Source organism: Lolium perenne, chromosome 1, assembly GCF_019359855.2.
Source record: "Lolium perenne isolate Kyuss_39 chromosome 1, Kyuss_2.0, whole genome shotgun sequence".
Taxonomy (NCBI): Eukaryota; Viridiplantae; Streptophyta; class Magnoliopsida; order Poales; family Poaceae; genus Lolium; species Lolium perenne.
Window position 1 is genome coordinate 190,197,345 of NC_067244.2, and position 18,855 is coordinate 190,216,199.

At 47.3% G+C, this 18,855-nt stretch overlaps 1 protein-coding gene and 1 pseudogene across 1 annotated transcript; one reads left to right on the forward strand and one right to left on the reverse strand.

Annotated features, from left to right (window-relative positions):
- Positions 1–4,543: 4,543 nt before the first annotated feature.
- Positions 4,544–6,034, reverse strand: LOC127335836 (uncharacterized). The gene has a single exon (XM_051362575.2). The coding sequence runs from the start codon at positions 6,032–6,034 to the stop codon at positions 4,544–4,546; it is 1,491 nt and encodes a 496-aa protein (XP_051218535.2).
- A 3,711-nt stretch (positions 6,035–9,745) lies between these two features.
- Positions 9,746–18,855, forward strand: part of LOC127335847 (uncharacterized) — a 28,335-nt pseudogene continuing 19,225 nt past the window's right edge.

Sequence of the window (18,855 nt, forward strand, 5' to 3'; positions counted from 1 at the left end):
CAAGTTTTCAAACAAATCAAATGGAAACTAGTTGGTGTTGCCTCGAAGCGTCCATATGTGCTCCACCAGATCATCATGTAGTTGTTGATGCATTGTGGAGTCTCGAATCTCCTGACGCATAGCGATGAACGCAGCCCACGATGCCGACACCTGGTCGTCGGCGAAGTAGTCGGCGTAGAGCATGCCTCGGCTTGCACTTCCGGCGACTTGGTGCCGACCCACCACGGCGACCAATGACCGACTCGGCGTACAAGCCGGACAGGCAAGCTAGGATCAGCAGGTGCTCCTCGTCTTGGGTGGCGACTGACGTTTCATCTTCAAGAAGCTCGGCGAACATCTGCTCCTCCTCCTCGTCGAAGTCCATGTTCGGCCAGGCAATTGGACGAACACTTGCCGGGTGTGTCGACGAGGAGCGACGCGAGGGAGCTGCCCGGCGGCGGAAAATAGGCAGAGGGCACGACGGGCGGCGGAATATAGGCTGCTGAGTGGAGGAACGACGGAGTTGAGGCAACCGGCCGACGGATTGGCGAGGGGTGGTGCCGACGGTGATAGAGCAATGGGAGGGGAGGAGGGATTTGCGTCGACAAAGTGGTGGGGTACGTCTGTTCTCTCGCCGACAGAGCCCGTCCCCGCTTTTCTCTCGTCCGGAGTCCTCGAGCGCACTCCCGGGGCTAGGGATGGCCTGGGCTATCCGGACGGATGAAAGGCCTAATCCGGACGAAAACGAGGAACCGGGGGCACGACTGAGCCGTTTTCGTCCATCCGGATGAAAAAAAGGCGTCCTGGGGGCCTCGCCGGGGAGACGGCTGGAGATGCTCTTAGGATGGAGGTGCCGGAAAGCCGTGTGGAGATGGTCTGAGTTCGATTCTTTTGGCAGGCGGCATCGCGGCGATGGACAGGAGGCAGACCAGACTCACAACCTCGCATCCATCCATCGATCGATCGACTCAGCGCCCACCGCCCACGTACATTTTTTTAAATAAAACATAATATATTAGGTCAGCAAGCCGCCCCATTAAAAACCTTTCAGTCTCTTTAGGTACACTGGAAGGAAAATAGTGCGTCTGAAAACTTACCGCCCCACATCAAAGTATTGTTACATTATCTAGGAGCGTTTGGAGTAGAAAACTAGGTGGTTCATCAACCCAATTACAATCATTATGGGAGATAAAACACGACCTAGCTATAGAATGAGCTTCATTGTTCATCTCTCTTGGGCAAAACTTGAACTCCACCTCCCCAATGATGCAACCTTTTTCCAGACATTCTGCATAAACTGCGGTTGCATCATTCCACATTTGGATTTCCCCAGAACAATATTGCACAACCTCCAGGCAATCATACTCGGCCTCCACATAGGAACATCCTTGCTGAATCGCCAGCTGAAGTCCCATTTGCGTATCCAAAGCTTCAGCCATGGGCGCTAACCGTACATGTGCAATAAACTTGCAAGAAGTAGCAACAAAGTTACCAAGATGGCCCCTTAAAATGGCTCCAGTCGCTGACATAGACATCCTCAATGGGTCTGCCGAAGATGGTACCCGGGATTTACTGAAGGCCCATGACTCGAAGAATACGAAGCCCGGAAGCCCAATTAACTGTCGGTATGTAAAGATAGAATTGTATTAGGAATAAAGAGATTTGTAAATTTATGGGTCGAACTCAAAGAGTCCCCCGGAATTTGTAATTTGTGTAATACGAAACCTTCAGCTCTGCCTCCTATATAAGGGGGAGTCGAGGGATGGAGAAAGGATCGAATTCATTGTCAACACAACCCTAGTTTTCTAGCAGTCGAGTACTTTTCCGGCTGAAACCCTCGAGATCAACTTGCCCTCTACTTCCACGAAAACCCTAGTCTACAATCCGTAGGCATTGACAAGTCGATACCTTGTCAATTGGCGCCGTTCGTGGGGATTAGAGGCGACAAGGAGCTGATCTCGATGGCACGTTCAACATCGTCGACATCTTCGGTGGCAAGCAATGCGATGGACGGAGGTAAACAGATCAAAACTGGTCTCGTTGATTTTGTTCCTCACCCTCCCGCCCGTTTGGATGCATATGCCTACTTGGAAGAGCCAATGGAGATAAAGTTCGGAAACTTCTACTTTTGCGTCAGGAGAGAAGGTTCACATCGTTTAGCGGCACCGATCCTGATTTCTCGGGAACATCGTCGTCAACCAAGTCAAGCACCGGCGAAACTTCGTCGACAAGCAGTATCAAGCTCGCCACCGGCGGAGATCTCGCCAATCTGTTCGGCGGGATGTCTTTCGGGTCGTTCACGGACTCTGATCTGGACAGCGACTCGGAGAGCGTCGACAACTTAAACTTCATCGAAAAATCTACCCTTATTCGGGAGGTCTTCGCCAATCGTTACGACGGTGTCACCGACCCAGAGGATGATCACTCAAGGCCAACATACCATCAAGTCTACGTGATTGGCGAGTCAAGTCGCGCGGTGGATGAAACATCAGAGGCTTTCGATGATTTGAGAAATCCATACATCGATCCTGCTGATCTTACGTGAGGTTTAGGCACCAAGTATGTCGGGACTATACCACGCCAGAGGTTGCAACTTCCGCAAGCAGCTTGGTACAGAGCGACAACAACCTTGGACGGTACAGATCCGTTGACCACCGCCGCTACGGTGGAGGAGTTGCAAGCATACCAATATAGGCTTGCGCGTGCTAGTCGAGAGCTGGAAAAACAAAGGGTGATACTTGAGCAGAGAAAAGCTGCAGCTTCCGCGTCAAGTAGGCAAAGAGCTGAGCTGAGTCGACAATCAGGAACTTCGGGAGATAGTCACAGAGCAGCTCGTAATAGAGGAAGATCTCGGATGCATCACATACCCGAGGGCGAGAGGGAGCATCTGGTCCAAAACCTCGACATGTCTTTTATGTCGATAGACACAAGAGGAAACATTATTCCTAAAACACCGGAAGCTGGATACGTGGCGACTCAGGCTTACATACTTGCATCGAGGCCACCTCCCGGAGATCCAAGAGAAGCGTTGTACAATATGGCTATGGCAGGAGTTGGAGTCACGGGAACAGCGTTCGCAGGCACAAGCACCCCTCCCGAAGGTGCTCCAAGGCAAAATAGTCCACGCCCTACTGTGGCGATGCAAGATCTCCAAGATCGGGTGGTGCGAGAGATACTGCGACACATGCACGGGTCGATAGGGCACGGTAAGAAAGGAGAGAACGTCAGCATTCACCAGAAGTAGATGAGGAAGATATGTGCGGGATCCCTTGTTTCACTCGACGAGTTCGCAAAACTCGGGTCCCATCTGGGTTTAAATTACCCGACAACTACAAGAAATTCGATGGCCTGCAAGATCCCGATGACTGGTTAGTCGACTACCTGGAGACAATAAAATTGACGGGTGGAACCAAAGCAACTGCCATGCAGAGTATTTAGGTACACATAAGTCGAGCAGCGAGGTCATGGATAAAAAAGTTACCACCTGGATCCATCGACAGCTGTGAAACTTTCGAGGACATCTTTGTGAAGAACTTCTTATCGACATGCAAGAAACCCGCGTCAATAGAGCAGCTGAGGGCCTGCAGACAGAAGTATGATGAGCCAATGAGGACGTATATCCAGAGGTGGAACATTATGAAAAATTCGGCAGAGAACATATCTGATGAAAGAGCAATAGATGCGTTTGTTGCTGGAATCCGAAGGAAGGACTTGGTCGAGGATTTGGGAAGGACCAATCCAAAAACAATAGCAACGCTCATGAAAATAGCGAATCGCTGGTCAGAAAATCGCTGAGTAGCCTCATAGTGAGGATAACAAAGGTAGTAACAGCAACCGCATGTAATGCAAACTAAACAATTTAATGGGCATGACAAGAAACTACTCCCTCTTTACCATACCATAGTGCACATTGTTTTCCGCAAAAAGTTAAATTTTACTACTCCTTATTCGCAAAAGTTAAACTTTGCTACTCCCTATGCGCATCGTTTTCCGCAAAAGTTAAACTTTGCCAGATCATGTGAGTAGCTTTGACTAAATTTATTAGAAAACATAAATACAATACTTAATGTATACCATATTAAAATATACTTTATGATGCATCTAATGGTACTGGTTAGAAATTCTAAATGTTGATATCTTTTGGTTCAAATTTGGTCAAAGTTTACATGGTTTAATTTTAAAAAAATTATGGACACAATACTTTGACATAAAAAGGATAGTAAAAAAGTACTAGGAATTTCTATGTTACTGGATCAGCATTAGAGCAATTCCAATAGTATAACCGGTTGTTGGTTATAAGCAAGATGTCATGTCATCCATAGTTAACATGTAGCCAACAAGTAAAATAGTTGGCTATAAGAATGTACTACTTTTTCAATGGATGGCCCACCTTTCATTCACACACCTCGCTAGGAAAGACGGCGTAGCATTTCTCGTAAGCTCACTTACATTCTCTCTCCTCTTCTCTCTCTTCCAACTAAGCACAAATATATTATTTTCATCTTTGTAGCCATTAGACTAGACCTTATTGTACTTGCTCTTATGCAATCTGCCCGCGGAGGGGTTAGCTGCGCAGCTTTATAGCGGCATTTTGAGAGCTGTGCCTGTTTTGTTGACGAAAATAGTTTGCTAGCTTCAGCAGCCCCACGCATGCACCCGCTCTTTTCGGCCCATCAATCCTAATCATCTCCTCGATCGTAATCATACGCCCCACAGCCTGACCCTGACCCCTATTCGCGCTCACATGATCTTCAAGCTTGTTCGTTCCATGTACCACCTTGGTTGGTATCTGCCTCTTCGTCCTATGTACCAGCTTGGTCGGTGCGTGTCTCTTCGTCTCATGTACCGGCGGTGCACGCTCTTCCTCGTCGGTGCCATGGGCGTCGTCCACGTAAGGTACGGCGAGTTCCTCAGCGGCGCCATGGCCGTCGTCCACGTAAGGTAGGGCGAGTTCGTCGGCGCGACGGCCGTCCACGTAAGGTAGGAAGATTAGCCCGAGGGCGCCCTTGGGATGATCCTTGAGTCCCTCGACTAGCTTCCGCTTCTCCTCGTCTTCAAGGACGGGCTGCCCGACCAGCCGCGGCGACCGGAACGCCCAGAGCTCCACCTCGACACGGCGGCCTTTCTTGAATGCGTCAAGCAGGTTGTGCTCCGCCACGAAGCGGCCCCACTCACCGATGAAGCGGTAGGCGAAGTTGGAGTAGAGGTACCTGAGCTTGACCTCGAACTCCATGCCACGGCCGTCGATGGCGCTGACGCGCAGCCCGGGCTCGTGCTCGTGGACCAAGTACCTGTCCCTGGGGCTCCGGGCGACGATGGCGGTGATGGGGTGTCCCTCGATGGATTTGCGCTTGCACGAGAAGAGCAGCCGGTTCTGGTACGCGTCCACGTCGCTCTTGCCGAGGGTCTTCATGCACACGAACCGCGGGGCCGTGTCCACCACGCCGAGCTCCGCCAGGCGGCGGCTCAGCTCCTCGCTGAGGCTCAGCGGCCTGGAGGGGACGAACGTGACGCCAACCCTCGGTGCCACCTTGTCTCTGTTCTTGTTCGTCGTCTTCTTCTTCGCTCGCGCCGCCCCGGCCGCGGACGTCTCTGCTCGCTCCATGCCCGCCAGGCCATGCCTCGCCGGTCGGACAGCATGCCTCCGCTCAGTATCGCGTCGTGCGTGAGTTTCTTCTGCTGCAGCTGCTGGGAGCGAAGCGGCCATAGCACATACCGTCACCGTGTCGTACTCGTTGGCTGCGCTGCCGCCATCGCTCCAGCTCTCCACCCGTCTCTTCTTCGGCGGAATCACGAACGAATCGTCGGCGCTGCTGTGGCCGCTGCTACTAGAATCGCTCGTCGCCCTCTTCTTTATCGGCAACAGCGGCTTGTCGATGCGGTCGCAGATTGGCGCCTGCTCAAGCTGCCGGCGCGAGGACATCTCCATGGTTTTCCCGGCGATGCTCCGATCTTCAGCATAGGTCGGAATTATTGGCTTCGATTGCACGGGGCCGTACCGCGAGGCGTCATCGGGTTCATGTCGGAAGCGAGGGTTTCTTCGGACCGGCGCCATTGGAGACGCGAGATTTGGAATACCTAGATGGTTTTGAGGTACATTTTGTGCAGGGTTGTGTCTCGGAGGCCACTATATGATGGCTGTAACAGGAAGGATCGGGAAGTCCGCTTCAGATACGGCAACGCGTGGTGTACCGACCGCCCTGTTGCCTTGGACAACGAGGAATACGCCCGCGGGTCCGTGTACAATATGAACTGAAGAGCCCCGCTCCAGTGCTCCTCCCTAACACCAAAGTTGAGGGATTATTTTTGTTTTTTTGTCCTACGTTCGGTCCACCGAAACTACCCATACGTAGCGTTAGAAAAGAAACACTACAGGAATCGACGTAGACACCCGACGGCCAGAGTGTACGCCGACGGTCAAATGTCGGGGCCGTCGGCGTACAGCCTCGCCGGGGCACCTCGGAACGCCGACCATCGGCGTCTACCAGGCCCTCGGCGTAGCACCAACATGGCGTCCTCCCCGCGACGCGACGCCACGGCGCGCTCACGGCGTCAGCCAAGATGCCGAGGGCCACCCTCGGCATAGGGCATTCCCCTCCTATGCCGACGGCAGCCCTCGGCATATTTTTTTTCTCTAATATTACTTTATATTATGTTTGTATTATTTATTTACTAGTATGAATTATGTAAATATGGTTCTATTTTTTAAGAATTGGTAGATGTCAGGTAGGTTCCAAGAGTGACGCTCTTCGCAGACGGGTAAACTGGAGCCAGTAGGTCCAACATCTGCTATCGATGTACATATGTCCTAAAACAAAGGAAAAAATTCCATTGCTAACCCTAGCTCCAACCCTAACCCTAACCGAGGCCATTCCCGCCCTAGGGTTTCCCGCTTCTGCGGGCCAACTTTCTATTTTGCGAATATTTTGGCAAATTAACCACCCGTTCCTCCAAGACGGGCCTACGAGTCTACGAGCCCAGGACAGGAGTACTAGACTCTTGACTCCACCAGGTGCTGCTACAGTGATAGGGCGTATAGTTCCATCAGAGCAGCAGAGACAAACTGTGATAGGGCATCCCCTTCAGGCGTGCAGGATGCACATTCATTCCTCTTCTTCCCTCCGGTCTTCACGGGGACCCAATAATAGTTCTCTCCCCCATCCCCCATCCACTTCAAATTTCGGTTCTTCCAGTCTCAGGACATGGAGACAGCAGGATTTGGGCTCCACGGAACACCTAGGCTGTGAGAATTAGGTCCCTCCCTATGGTAAAATATGTCCAACCTATGATTTCCATATACATATGTCCTAAACAAACCAAAACAATTAAAAAAGTCCATTGGTAAACCCTCGCACGAAGAAAACTGTAGGGGTAGATCTGCGGGGTCCCCGCCCTAGGGTTAATTTCCCAAGATACAGACCACCGGAGCGTCAGAATCGCTGGAAAATTTGCATCTGTCCCTAACATATGTGTACAAATGTGATGTAAGGTTTGGCTAACCTTGCATGTACCCGGCTTTGACTATTTCCGCATACATGGGCTAGCACTTGGTAAAATCCAGGATCTGTATGTGGAAACTCCCGCCACGGCTCAAACGGAGCCTATTTTATGGTAAAGTATGCCACGGTTGGTGAGGGTCTTTTATTCTTAGTATTTATTTGTCAACATGCTTCTTAATTGCATTGTGCCTTTTATTCTTAGTATCTTCATTTTATTATGTCAACATGCTTCTTAATGCATTGTGCCTTTTATTCTTAGTATCTTCATTTTATTATGTTTTTGTGCTTAACTGTTTTCTTTTTCTCAATGCAGGTGACTGAGCAATATGAGCAGCGGCAAGGAAGACTCGGAGAGCTTGCTTAGGACGATGGCGCAGGTGAAGAGGAATATTCCTAGAGCGCCTAGACGGAGTGATCGACCCACGGTGCCCAATCCGCGTTACGCCGATGGTACCGATGGATGAGGACGAGGAGGACAAGGTGGAGGACGAGGATGAGGAGGACGAGGTGGAGGACGAGGTGGCGGCGGGGTACACATGGAATTTGATGAGCCACCCTCCGCTTCTAGCGACGTGGCTCCTGAGTTGTTCCTAGAGGGTCCGTCTAGTGGGGAGGTGGAGATGGAGACGGAGTCTACACACGAGTCGGACTCTAGGGCTGAGTTGGAGGTGATGGAGGGTGGGGGTGCGCCGAAGCCCTTGAAGATTCGTGGAGAAGCTAAAGTCCCCGAGGCGAGGAAGGAGCCTAAGACCCATGATGAGAAGGCCCTTATCATTCCTTCGAGCGATGAGTAAGTGTACTACTTTAGAAATTTCGAACATGTATTTTCATCTTGGTCATAATAAACAATTTGTCATGTGTACTAATGTGTGATTTATTTGCAACAACTGGACATGGGAGGTCAAGCCCCCCCGCCTGCCTAACAGCTTGCTTGGGGCTCTGATTAAGAAGTTCTGGCCGGGCAGATACACTTCCCTTAGCACGGTCCCCGGTGGCGAGACGAAGCTAGCCACTACTTGGGAGTACTATGAGGATGCCCTTGCCGTAGGCTTCGCGACAGCTACTGAGGCTGTGACCACCAAGTTTTGGGTAAGACATATATTTCTCGAGCACCGTTCATAGTTGATGACCCTAATGTGCTAAATCATGACTTTCACAACTGATTTATGGATGATTGAAGTGCTTCTATCGTGTGGACCCGGAGCTTGATAGGCAGGCGGGTCTCACTTTGCGTGGCGCTTGTGAGAGGTTGACACCGCAGCAGTGGTACAACCAAAAGGTCACCTGCGCTAGTGCCTTCTGGGCTAACAAGGTTAAGAGGGTCAAGAAGGAGTACTATGTCGGTAACGAGCCTACGGAGGAATGGGCAATGACCATTGATGAGTACATGTCGGTGAGTAAAATTTCAATGAGATTCTACATTGCTGCTAAGTTTTCATTGGATTATCTTGAGTTGAGTATTGCGTTTTCAGGTTTGTCCCGAGTGGGCCGAGCAGCATAAGGAGGCATGGGAGGAGCTGATTAGGGCGAGGTGGCTCAAGGAGGATGAGGAGTTTGCAGCCGTGTCGAGGCGTAACATGGAGAACCGAGGCACCGGTGGCACACACTGCGCGGGAAACCGCGACTACAACTGCTACAAGGAGAAAGTGGTATGTATATACATGGAACGATCTTATTTCATTTCCCGTCATGTTACATTTGTGATACGCATAACCTTTCTTTTCGCGATGCAGGTGGCCAAGGCAGCACCTGGGGTGGTGCTTCATGATCCCGAGATATATGACATGATGCGGACGAAGAAGAAGCCCAATCCCGCATTGCCTCAGCCCCGGTACTACGGCAATGCCAAGGCCTCCAAGGAGGACTACTGCGACATTGTGTTGTCTCGTCACCCGGATGTGGATGACCCCTTGCGCATGCCGACCGACGAGGAGTCATTGGTCCTGTCGGGGCGCGGGCGTAGGCATGGCCGTTACCCCTTTCTGAATAAGGCGGTCAAGCCTACCCCAGCCACAACCTACACGCGTCTCAAGCATACCCTCACCGCCGACAGCCCCCAGCCTCGTCGCCGACCTGCTCGTCCACCCGCCTACGATGTAAGTTTTCCTCATTTTCATCCTCTTTCCGGTTTTCGTTCCTACATGGCTAAGTGTTGATGAGATTCATTGTTTCTGAAATTGTAGCCTGAGTTCGAGGCACCCTTCGAAGCCTGTAATGAAGCGTATCAGCAGGCCTCTGCGTAGTGGAATAAGAAGCATACAGCCTACATGGCGTATATAGAAGTAAGTTTGAATCTTTCTTCTCGCAAGTAGATGACAAGTCTCAGTTTGATGCTTTATTTCTGCAAAGCCTGACTTGTAACCTATCTTGCAGGCACTGATGATTTCTTTGTCTACTGGTACACAGCCACCGGCTCAAGTTCCCATGGCGGGGGAATTGCCTATCATGCCATCGAGGGAAACTTTCTCTATGACTTACTACGGATCCACACCGGTAAGTTCTTTGCCAAACCGGTAGTTACCACTTTCCTTTGTCTCGCAAGTTGCTAACATGTAGGGAACATGTAGGGAACGGGATGCTCCGGGAACCAGGCCTCGTGGGGTGGGCGCGAGGTCACACCGGTTCATGAAGGTGGTCGGTCTCCTGGGCGTACTCCCGGTGCTTCTCCGTCGACTTCTCCTGGGAGTACTCCCGGTGCCTCTCCGTCGACTTCTCCTAGGCGTACTCCCGGTGCCTCTCCGTCGACTTCTCATGAGCGTACTCCCAGTGCTTCTCTAGCTGCTTCTTCTGCATCTTCTACTGGAGCGCAACCTCGGACCCGGGCTTCTCGTTTCGCCAATGATGAGGGCGGATACACCCCGCTCGGGTCCTTCATGTAGTCGGCTCACACTATCTATGTGCTTGCTTGCTACTACTATTCCTATCATGCGCTAGCTACTACTATGTATTTGGATGACATGGCACTCTCCTCTTGTATGCTATTATGTACCCCATGTATGCTATTATGTGAATTTTATGCTATTTTGGTGAATTATGACGAATTTGGATGAATTTGGATGTATTTGGACTGCTAAACTGCTGAACTGTGAACTGTGAACTGCTGTAACGAAAAAAAAATTGTGGCCATGTCTACGCCGAGGGTAATGCCGTCGGCATAGACCCCTTCTGTGACCATATGGTCAGGTCTATGCCGAGGGCATTATCCTCAGCGTAGACCCTGGCGTACAGACAGCGCGGGCATGCGCATGGACGCCACGTCACGTGGCTATGCCGACGGCGTCTGCATGGTGGCCGTCGGCGTATGCATGGCTTGGGCGCCCCTCGGCGCGCCACGTCGCGCGCTACGCCGAGGGTAATGCCTTCGGCGTATGATGGCCGCCGTTAACAGCGACGACACGCCGTGGATGATACGCCGAGGGCTCGGATGCCGACGGGCTCGCTTGGCCGTCGGCGTAGGACGCGTACGCCGAGGGCCAGACCTATGCCGAAGGCGCAGCTGCCTATGCCGAGGGAGGTGGATGCCGAGGGAGTACGCAGAGGGCTGCCGTCGGCGTAGCCTACGCCGAGGGCCAGGCGTGGCTACGCCGAGGGCAATCGGCCGTCGGCATCTGCGTCGATTCCTGTAGTGAAAGTTCACATGACCAGTGTCGGAGCTATGAGGAAAATTATGGGCGGACCAGTGCAAGAAAAGAGCACAGAAAATTGCTCTCAAACACACCACTTTATTAAGGGATTTCTATTTTCGTGCCCTCGGTTCCTTAGTTGTGCTCAGTTTTCCCCAGCTCCTTAGTTTTTCCTCAGTTTTCTCCAAGACGTTGTCTGAAACCATCACAGGTGCTGTAACGGCCGGTTGCCCGACGGTTGACCGTTATCTTCTGACTGTGGGGCCACGTAGAGTCCGCAAAGACACGTCAGACCATCCATCTTTCTTTGACTGTAAGAATCGGTGTATCCCTGACCAAAACGCGCACGAGTGGGGCTTCGGTATATAGAATGACAAGTGGGCCATGGCGCTGATACAAGGGGCAATACACGGGTAGGAATAGATTTTTAAATGGAGCTCTACAGCGATGGCACGGAGGAGGTGGCCTGCGGGGTGCCGAGATGAGATCGACGTCCACAAAGAACTGCATGAGGCGAGACCAGACGCATTAGATAGATATGAACTAGACGCGTTTAACCATGCAAAGAAGAGAAGAAATGGTCGACGACATCGACGACTACCTCAAAACTTTGACTGACCGTGTCCGACACGAACGCGAGCAATGTAGAGAAAACTAGTGTCTCTCCTTTATGGCGTGTATAGATGGGTGCTAGAAGAGTGTGGTGGCGAAGGGAAAGACCTTGCGGTGGTCTGTGGCGTCCAGCATAGCGGGGCGGCGTGGCCGTGCCCACAGCGGCGTGCATGCATGTTCGGCATTGGTGAAAGTGCATGGAGCCCCCATGTGTGGTTTTGGTAATTAATGACAATCCCTATGGACTAATGTTTGCATTAAGTTATATTTGTAGGTGTTGTCCATAGGCAATTCTTGAACCATATGTTGGCTTCAAGGTTGCAATAAGAAGAAATTGATGAAGGATATCAAGTGTCAAGTATGTCTTGAAGATGAAGATGAAGTGAGCCCTCAAGTTACTTCAAGACATCAACATGATGACGAATGAAGAAATGAAGTGCAAGTTCAAGATGAGCCATCTCGAAGAGATCCTTTGCTTGAGTCTTGCCATCCATATGGTGATCATGGATATGTGAAGATGCGCCGAAGAAGAAGCTCTCCCATGGTGGATTATGGGGGAGCAATCCAAATGGTGGTCATGGTTACGTGAAGATGCGCCGAAGAAGAAGCTCTCCCATGATGGATTATGGGGGAGCAATCCACAAGACTTCGTCAAGCAAGCACAAGCAAGAAAGGCATTTCATCTTGTTGAGGTCAAGATCGTCGTCATCGAGCTCAAGTGGAATGCGCAAGTATAAGGTTTGCTCTTGATAGGGTTTCTTTCTCACCGGTCTCATAGTGTAGTTGGAGACCGGTTTATAGTTTAGTTGCCGTACTATCAAGAGGGCTCTCGAGTAAGTAACTCGATCGTATCATTCGGAGAGAGCTCAAACCTTTGCATCGTTGCATCATCTTTCTTGGTTGTTATTTGGACCTTATCCATGTGATGTTTTAGAGCTTGTGCTTATTCTCATGACAAGCTCTAGTTCATCGAAAACGGATTTCGCATAGATCACTTGTTGCGTTTTCGAGTTTGGTTCATCATCTTTCTTGGTTTTATTTGGATCTTATCCATGTTATGTTTTAGAGCTTGTGCTTATTCTCATGACAAGCTCTAGTTCATCGAAAATGGTTTTTGCATGGGCAACTTGTTGCATTTTCAAGATTGGAGGTTTTACCGGTATGTCTTTTTTAGATAGGTCAAACCTTTCATCATTTGTTTCTATCCTCCCTTGTTGGACTATGATGGTTTCCTGCATGATCTTTTAGAGCTTGTTCCTAGCTTTAAAACAAGCCCAAGATCATGAAAATCGGAGTCCGGATGCTCAAGTTATGCCCGTTTCTCTTTGCTGTCTCTGCGAGTTTTCAGGGGGGGGGCGGAAAATCCGGGCCGGATTTTCCGGGCCGGATTTTTTGCAAATATCCGGCCCCCCAAAATCGGCTAAGGACTTTTGGCGATGTGGCTCAGTACTACCCTAGACATGGGCCGGACTTTTGGCCGGACATTTGCCCGGAATTTCCACTGGGCCGGATTTTTTGGTGGGGGCGGATTATCCGGCCCCAACTTAGGCCGGATTATCCGGCCCTCGAAAGTCTGTAACGGCTCGATTTTCTTGGGGGGTATAAATACCCCCCTTCTTCCTCCTTGGGCTGTTGCTTCTTCTACTCTCTCTCTCCTCCATTGTTGTTCTTGAGAAGCTTGCCCTTTCTCTCTATCCCTCCATGATTCTTGCCCCATTTTGAGGGAAAAGAGAGAGGAGATCTAGATCCACACTTTGACCAAACCAAATCATCTCTTTGTGAGTGAATCTTTGGGATCTAGATCTTGGAGAATTTTGTGTTCTCCTCTTTGTTCTTCCTCTCATATCCCCCAATAGGTTTTGTAGCTTTGTTGGAATTTGAGAGAGAAGGACTTGAGCATCTTTGTGGTGTTCTTGCCATTGCATTTGGTGCATCGGTTTGAGTTCTCCACGGTGATTCGTGGTGGTGAAAGCAAGAAGGTTGTTACTCTTGGTTTCTTGGAACCCTAGACGGATTCTACGCCTTTGTGGAGATTTGTTGGGATCCTCCAATTAAGTTGTGGATGTGTGCCCCAATCTTTGTGTAAGGCCCGGTTTCCGCCTCGAAGGAAATCCCTTAGTGGAACCGTGACCTAGGCCTTTGTGGCGAGGGTCACCGGAGATTTAGGTGAGGCGCCTTCGTGGCGTTCGGTGTGTGGTGTGAGTACCGCATCTTGGGGTGAGGCCTTTGTAGCATTGGTGTGCATCGAGCAACCACACCTCAAGGTGAGCCTCTTGTGGCGTTCGGGAGCACTAAGCAACCGCACCTCTCCACCGGAGATTAGCACTCGCAAGAGTGTGAACTCCGGGATAAATCATCGTCTCCCGCGTGCCTCGGTTATCTCTATACCCGAGCTCTTTACTTATGCACTTTACCTTGTGATAGCCATCGTTCTTGAAGTTATATATATCTTGCTATCACATACTTGCTTGTATTGCTTAGCATAAGTTGTTGGTGCACATAGGTGAACCATTGCTTAGAATAAGTTGTTGGTGCACATAGGTGAACAATAGTATATAGGCTTTGGGCTTGACAAAGTAAACGCTAGTTTTATTCCGCATTTGTTAAGCCCATCTCGTAAAAGTTTTAAATCGCCTATTCACCCCCCCCCCTCTAGGCGACATCCGTGTCCTTTCAATTGGTATCAGAGCAAGGTCTCTCATTCTTAGGCTTCACCGCCTTGAGAGTAAAGATGTCGGTTAGGGGATTAGATCACAATAACTTGTTTATATTTGATGGCACAAATTATGATCTATGGAAAATTTATGTGCTTAATATTTTGCGGGGTATTTCCCCGAACATGGAGCGATTTCTTGACATGGGGTTTTCTTCTCCTAAGGATCCCCAAAATTTATCTTATGAGGAGAAGAAAAACTCTTGTCTCGATGCTCTTTCTTCTCATGTGTTTTCTATTGTTGTGAGCAATGTAGTTACTTCTTCAATCATGCCTTTTGGGAGCGCTCATGAATTATGGACAAAGCTTAAAGACAAATATGATGTGTCCAATATTATTGAGGATGATTGTATTGCTTCCACTTCCGGCCGTGATGAGTTCTCATCTCCATCCACTTCACCAAAGTGTGGTAAGACACAAGGTAATGATATGGTGAGTGGTGATGAAAATTGCAATGTTGATATTGAGCTTACTATTGATGATTCTTCATCTCTATCTCATTGCAATGCTTCATCTTTGGATTTAAACACATCTAGCACTAGAAATGATTTACATGCTTGTGTTGATAGTCCTTGCATATCATGTGTAAGTTGCTTGAATAAATCTCATAATGATATGCTTGATTTGTCTTGTGGCCATGATAAAAATGATTCTATTTCCTCTAGTTGTTGTGTGTCTAACAATGTAGAGGAAACCAAAGATTGTATTGGTCAAGATAAGATCTTGAAAGGAGCCTCAAGTAACTCCTCATCTTTATCTCACAGTCCTCATATATGCCTTATGGCCAAGGGTTCCACGGTACCTCCTACCATGGAACCTAATATGTCTCGTGGTGATAAGGATGAGGATGAATATGAAGAAGAGGATTGGGTTGTCTCTCTACGCGATAAGGGTGAGAGCGTATTCAAGGTTATTTGCAAAGATAAAATTGCTAGCACTCACTTCTTTGAAATCTTGACTACCGCTATTGAGAGCCAAAAACTTATTTGGATGCATGAGAACACCATTGATAAAAAGGGTACTCTTGAACGAGAGTATGCCAATGATGTAGCATCCTTAAAGAATGATCTTGAAGAAGAACAAGATACCGTAGCCTCTCTAGAGGAGCAACTTGAAACCCTTGAGGTGTCTCAAAATGAAATATTTGTTAAACTCACTAAAGAAAGAGACCATGCTAAAGCTAAATTAAAATTGCTTAAAAATGAAAAGTCCAAAGTTGGTGTTGGTCATGATAAACTTGTTAAGGATCTAGATGATCTAGACAAGGCCCACAAGGCCTTGGAGAGTGAACACTCTATCCTCACCAAGTCATATGAGCAACTACAAGCTTCATATTTGAAAGATCATGCTATGTTACCCTCTCTTCTTGATATGTCTTGTGATGATGCTTGTGCTACTAACTCTACTTCTTGTGAAGCATCTATCTTGAAGGAGAATGTTGAGCTAAGGGCTCAACTTGATTTGCTAACTAGCAATTATGGGAAATTGGAAGAAAATCATGGAAAGCTTGCTAGCTCCCATGAGGATCTTCTAGCCTCTCATGATAGGCTAAAGTTAGCTCATGAGGCTATCATATCTAAGGCAACACCTTGTGAGCCTCATGTGGGTACTAGCACTACTACTCAAAATGTTATATTGCCATGTGCTAGTCCTAGTAATTCATCCACTCATAATATTGCTAAATCTTGTGATGAATTATCTTCCTTGCCTTCTTTCTCTAACAATGAAGGTTCTACTTCCTCTAGTACTTGTGTTGTTACTAACCATGTAGAGGAAATCAAAGAGCTCAAGGCTCAAGTCACTTCTTTGAAGAATGACTTGGTAAAGAGTCATGAAGGGAAATGCAAACTTGACACGATATTACGTGTGCAACAATTCCCCAATGATAAGAGTGGACTTGGATTCATATCCAACAACAAGAACAAGTCCAACAACAACAACAACAAGAAGAAGGGCCAAGTACAAGTCAAAGACCCGGCCAAGATTGTTTGCTTCAAGTGCAAAATTGAAGGGCATCATGTTAGATCTTGCCCTTTGAAGAAGAAGCAAAAAGGGAAGCGGCCTCAAGCTCAAACTCATATTCAACCTCAAGTTAAAGAAATGCCACTTCCCAAGAAGAATCAAGCCAATGCTCCCATTGTGGAGAAATCTAGTGAGAAGGAGAAGAAAAGAACTTGCTACATATGCCGTGATAAGGGCCACATCTCCTCTTTTTGCACTATTGGTACCTCATCCAACTCTATCTCCATTGATGATGTTTATTCTCTTCGTAAGGATGAGGGTGGCAATGTGTTTGCCAAATATGTTGGTGCTCAAAGTGGTGTCAAGAAAAGAACCATTTGGGTTGCCAAGCCTATTGTGACTAACCTCTTAGGACCCAACTTAGTTGGGGACCAACAATCCAAAACTTGATCAATAGGTGCTTGTTGGAGGGCATTGGAGACTTGGCTACATCATGAAGAATTAAGGGATCTTCATCATTTATATTATCTCAAGCCAAGTCTTGGTTATCTTGCTTCTATCATATATTCAATGTTCCTCCTTGCGGTAACATGTGCTCAACTCTTTTATATTGAAAGTTACTCGCCCCTTTGCATGTGTTAGTTTTTGTTCCTAACATGTGTTTGTATATGTTGTGATTCCTATTTGCTTTTCTTGAGAAATCAAGTCTATGCATGTTGGGTTGCACACCATGTATTTGTGTTTGTGTTGGAGCCACTTTGCATCTTGTTGTATCTTATATGGCTCTTATGAGCGATTAATGGACTATCCCATTTTGGGGGAGTGATATTTCTTTGGGAATTTCATGATCCTAACAATGTGTGTACATGAGGAATATCACTTAGAATTGATATTGCAAGATTATCTAGTCTCTATGTGGTATGTCATCTTCATGAGAAATTCAAATTCTAATGTCCATTAATATCTCTAGTTGGATCTTATTTGCCTCTTGTGAAAATAAATTCCTTATCACATTATGGGGGAGTAATAAGCTTTGTGCATATTACAAGCCTAGAAAATGTGAACATTTGAGGTTGTGTCACATAGAATTGATATCGTAAATTATCTCTCTCCTATGTGGCATGTTTGCTCAAACAAGCTCCAATTTGCTTAAATAGCTTCATTGCTAATATCTTTGTGGATCTTATTTGTGAAAGTTTTCTTGGCATGGTTTTTCACAACGTGTCCCTCAATACATTATTGGGAAACCATGTGTTTCAAGTCATACTATTAATTGCTTTGCATGTTGGTATGAATACTATTAATTGTCTTGCATGTTGGTATGACTAAATGAAACTATCAAGAAACTATCTTTGCATGATGGTTAACTCTTATCTTTTACCATATGCTTTATTCGTTGTAAATATGATCTTATGTATACTTACAAACTACCACCGGGAAATATTTCCTAATATCTCTTGTCCTAGGACAAGTGGTAATAAATTATGAGGTAGATATTTATTGATCATATCTACATTGGCTCTTGTGTTCAAATTGCCTTATTTATTGCCATGAATTTGTTTTGCTTTGACTCCCATGTGTCTTCCTTGCATCTTATGGATCTAATTTGACTATTCAAACTTTCTTAGCATTTTAGTAGATATAGGTAGCGTGATGATCCTAGTTTTGTGCATTTTGTATTCATATGAAAAATCCTAGATAATGCACTAATCTTGGGGGAGCTCTCCTATATTTGTTAGAATGCTTAACATCTCTTGATCACTATCAAAAAATTGGTTTTGGGAGACATAAATTTTCTTTTTGGTACTTTATGCCATCATAAAAAGTTTCGAGGGTTTGGTTTATTTGTTGGAACCTTGCTCTCTTTGGAGTTGGTTATCTCATTCTTTTGTGTTTAGGTTTAATTAGCTTCTTATAATGAGATAAGTCTTGGGAGTCAATCTTGTGTTGATTTGATTCTTTGATATAATTTGGACAACCATTGTCTCTTGATTTATTTGGTGTTTTGTCCAAATTGTATCTTTCTTTGGTTCTTGAAAGTGTTGTGCATGCATATTTAATATATGTATATCTTATGGCATGTGTTACTTTCTTTGATCCAATATATAGGGTAAACTCCATCAAATCCTAATTTGGCTAAGATGTGCATGAAATTGAATTTCATATCTATATGCACATAGTATTGTGGAGTTTGTCCTATATGTTGTAGTGTGTCTAACTACTTCGGACCTAATTAGTTTGGGGACCATTTTGTACTTACCTTTGTGTTAGGTACAATGGATATGTATTGGATGCTTGTCTAACTCTTGGGAAGAAGTGGTGACTCAATGATAACTTTAGGCAAGCTAAGATGGACAATGAACACATATCTACTACATCCACACCAATGCTATCTCGGTAACAAGTATCTTCTCATGCATTTTTTCCTAGCATCCAACCATGTGGTTGCATCTTGGCATGAATCTCT

Coding starts and splice junctions, on each gene's coding strand:
- LOC127335836 (XM_051362575.2), bottom strand. CDS start 6,034: ATGGCGCCGGTCCGAAGAAACCCTCGCTTCCGACATGAACCCGATGAC.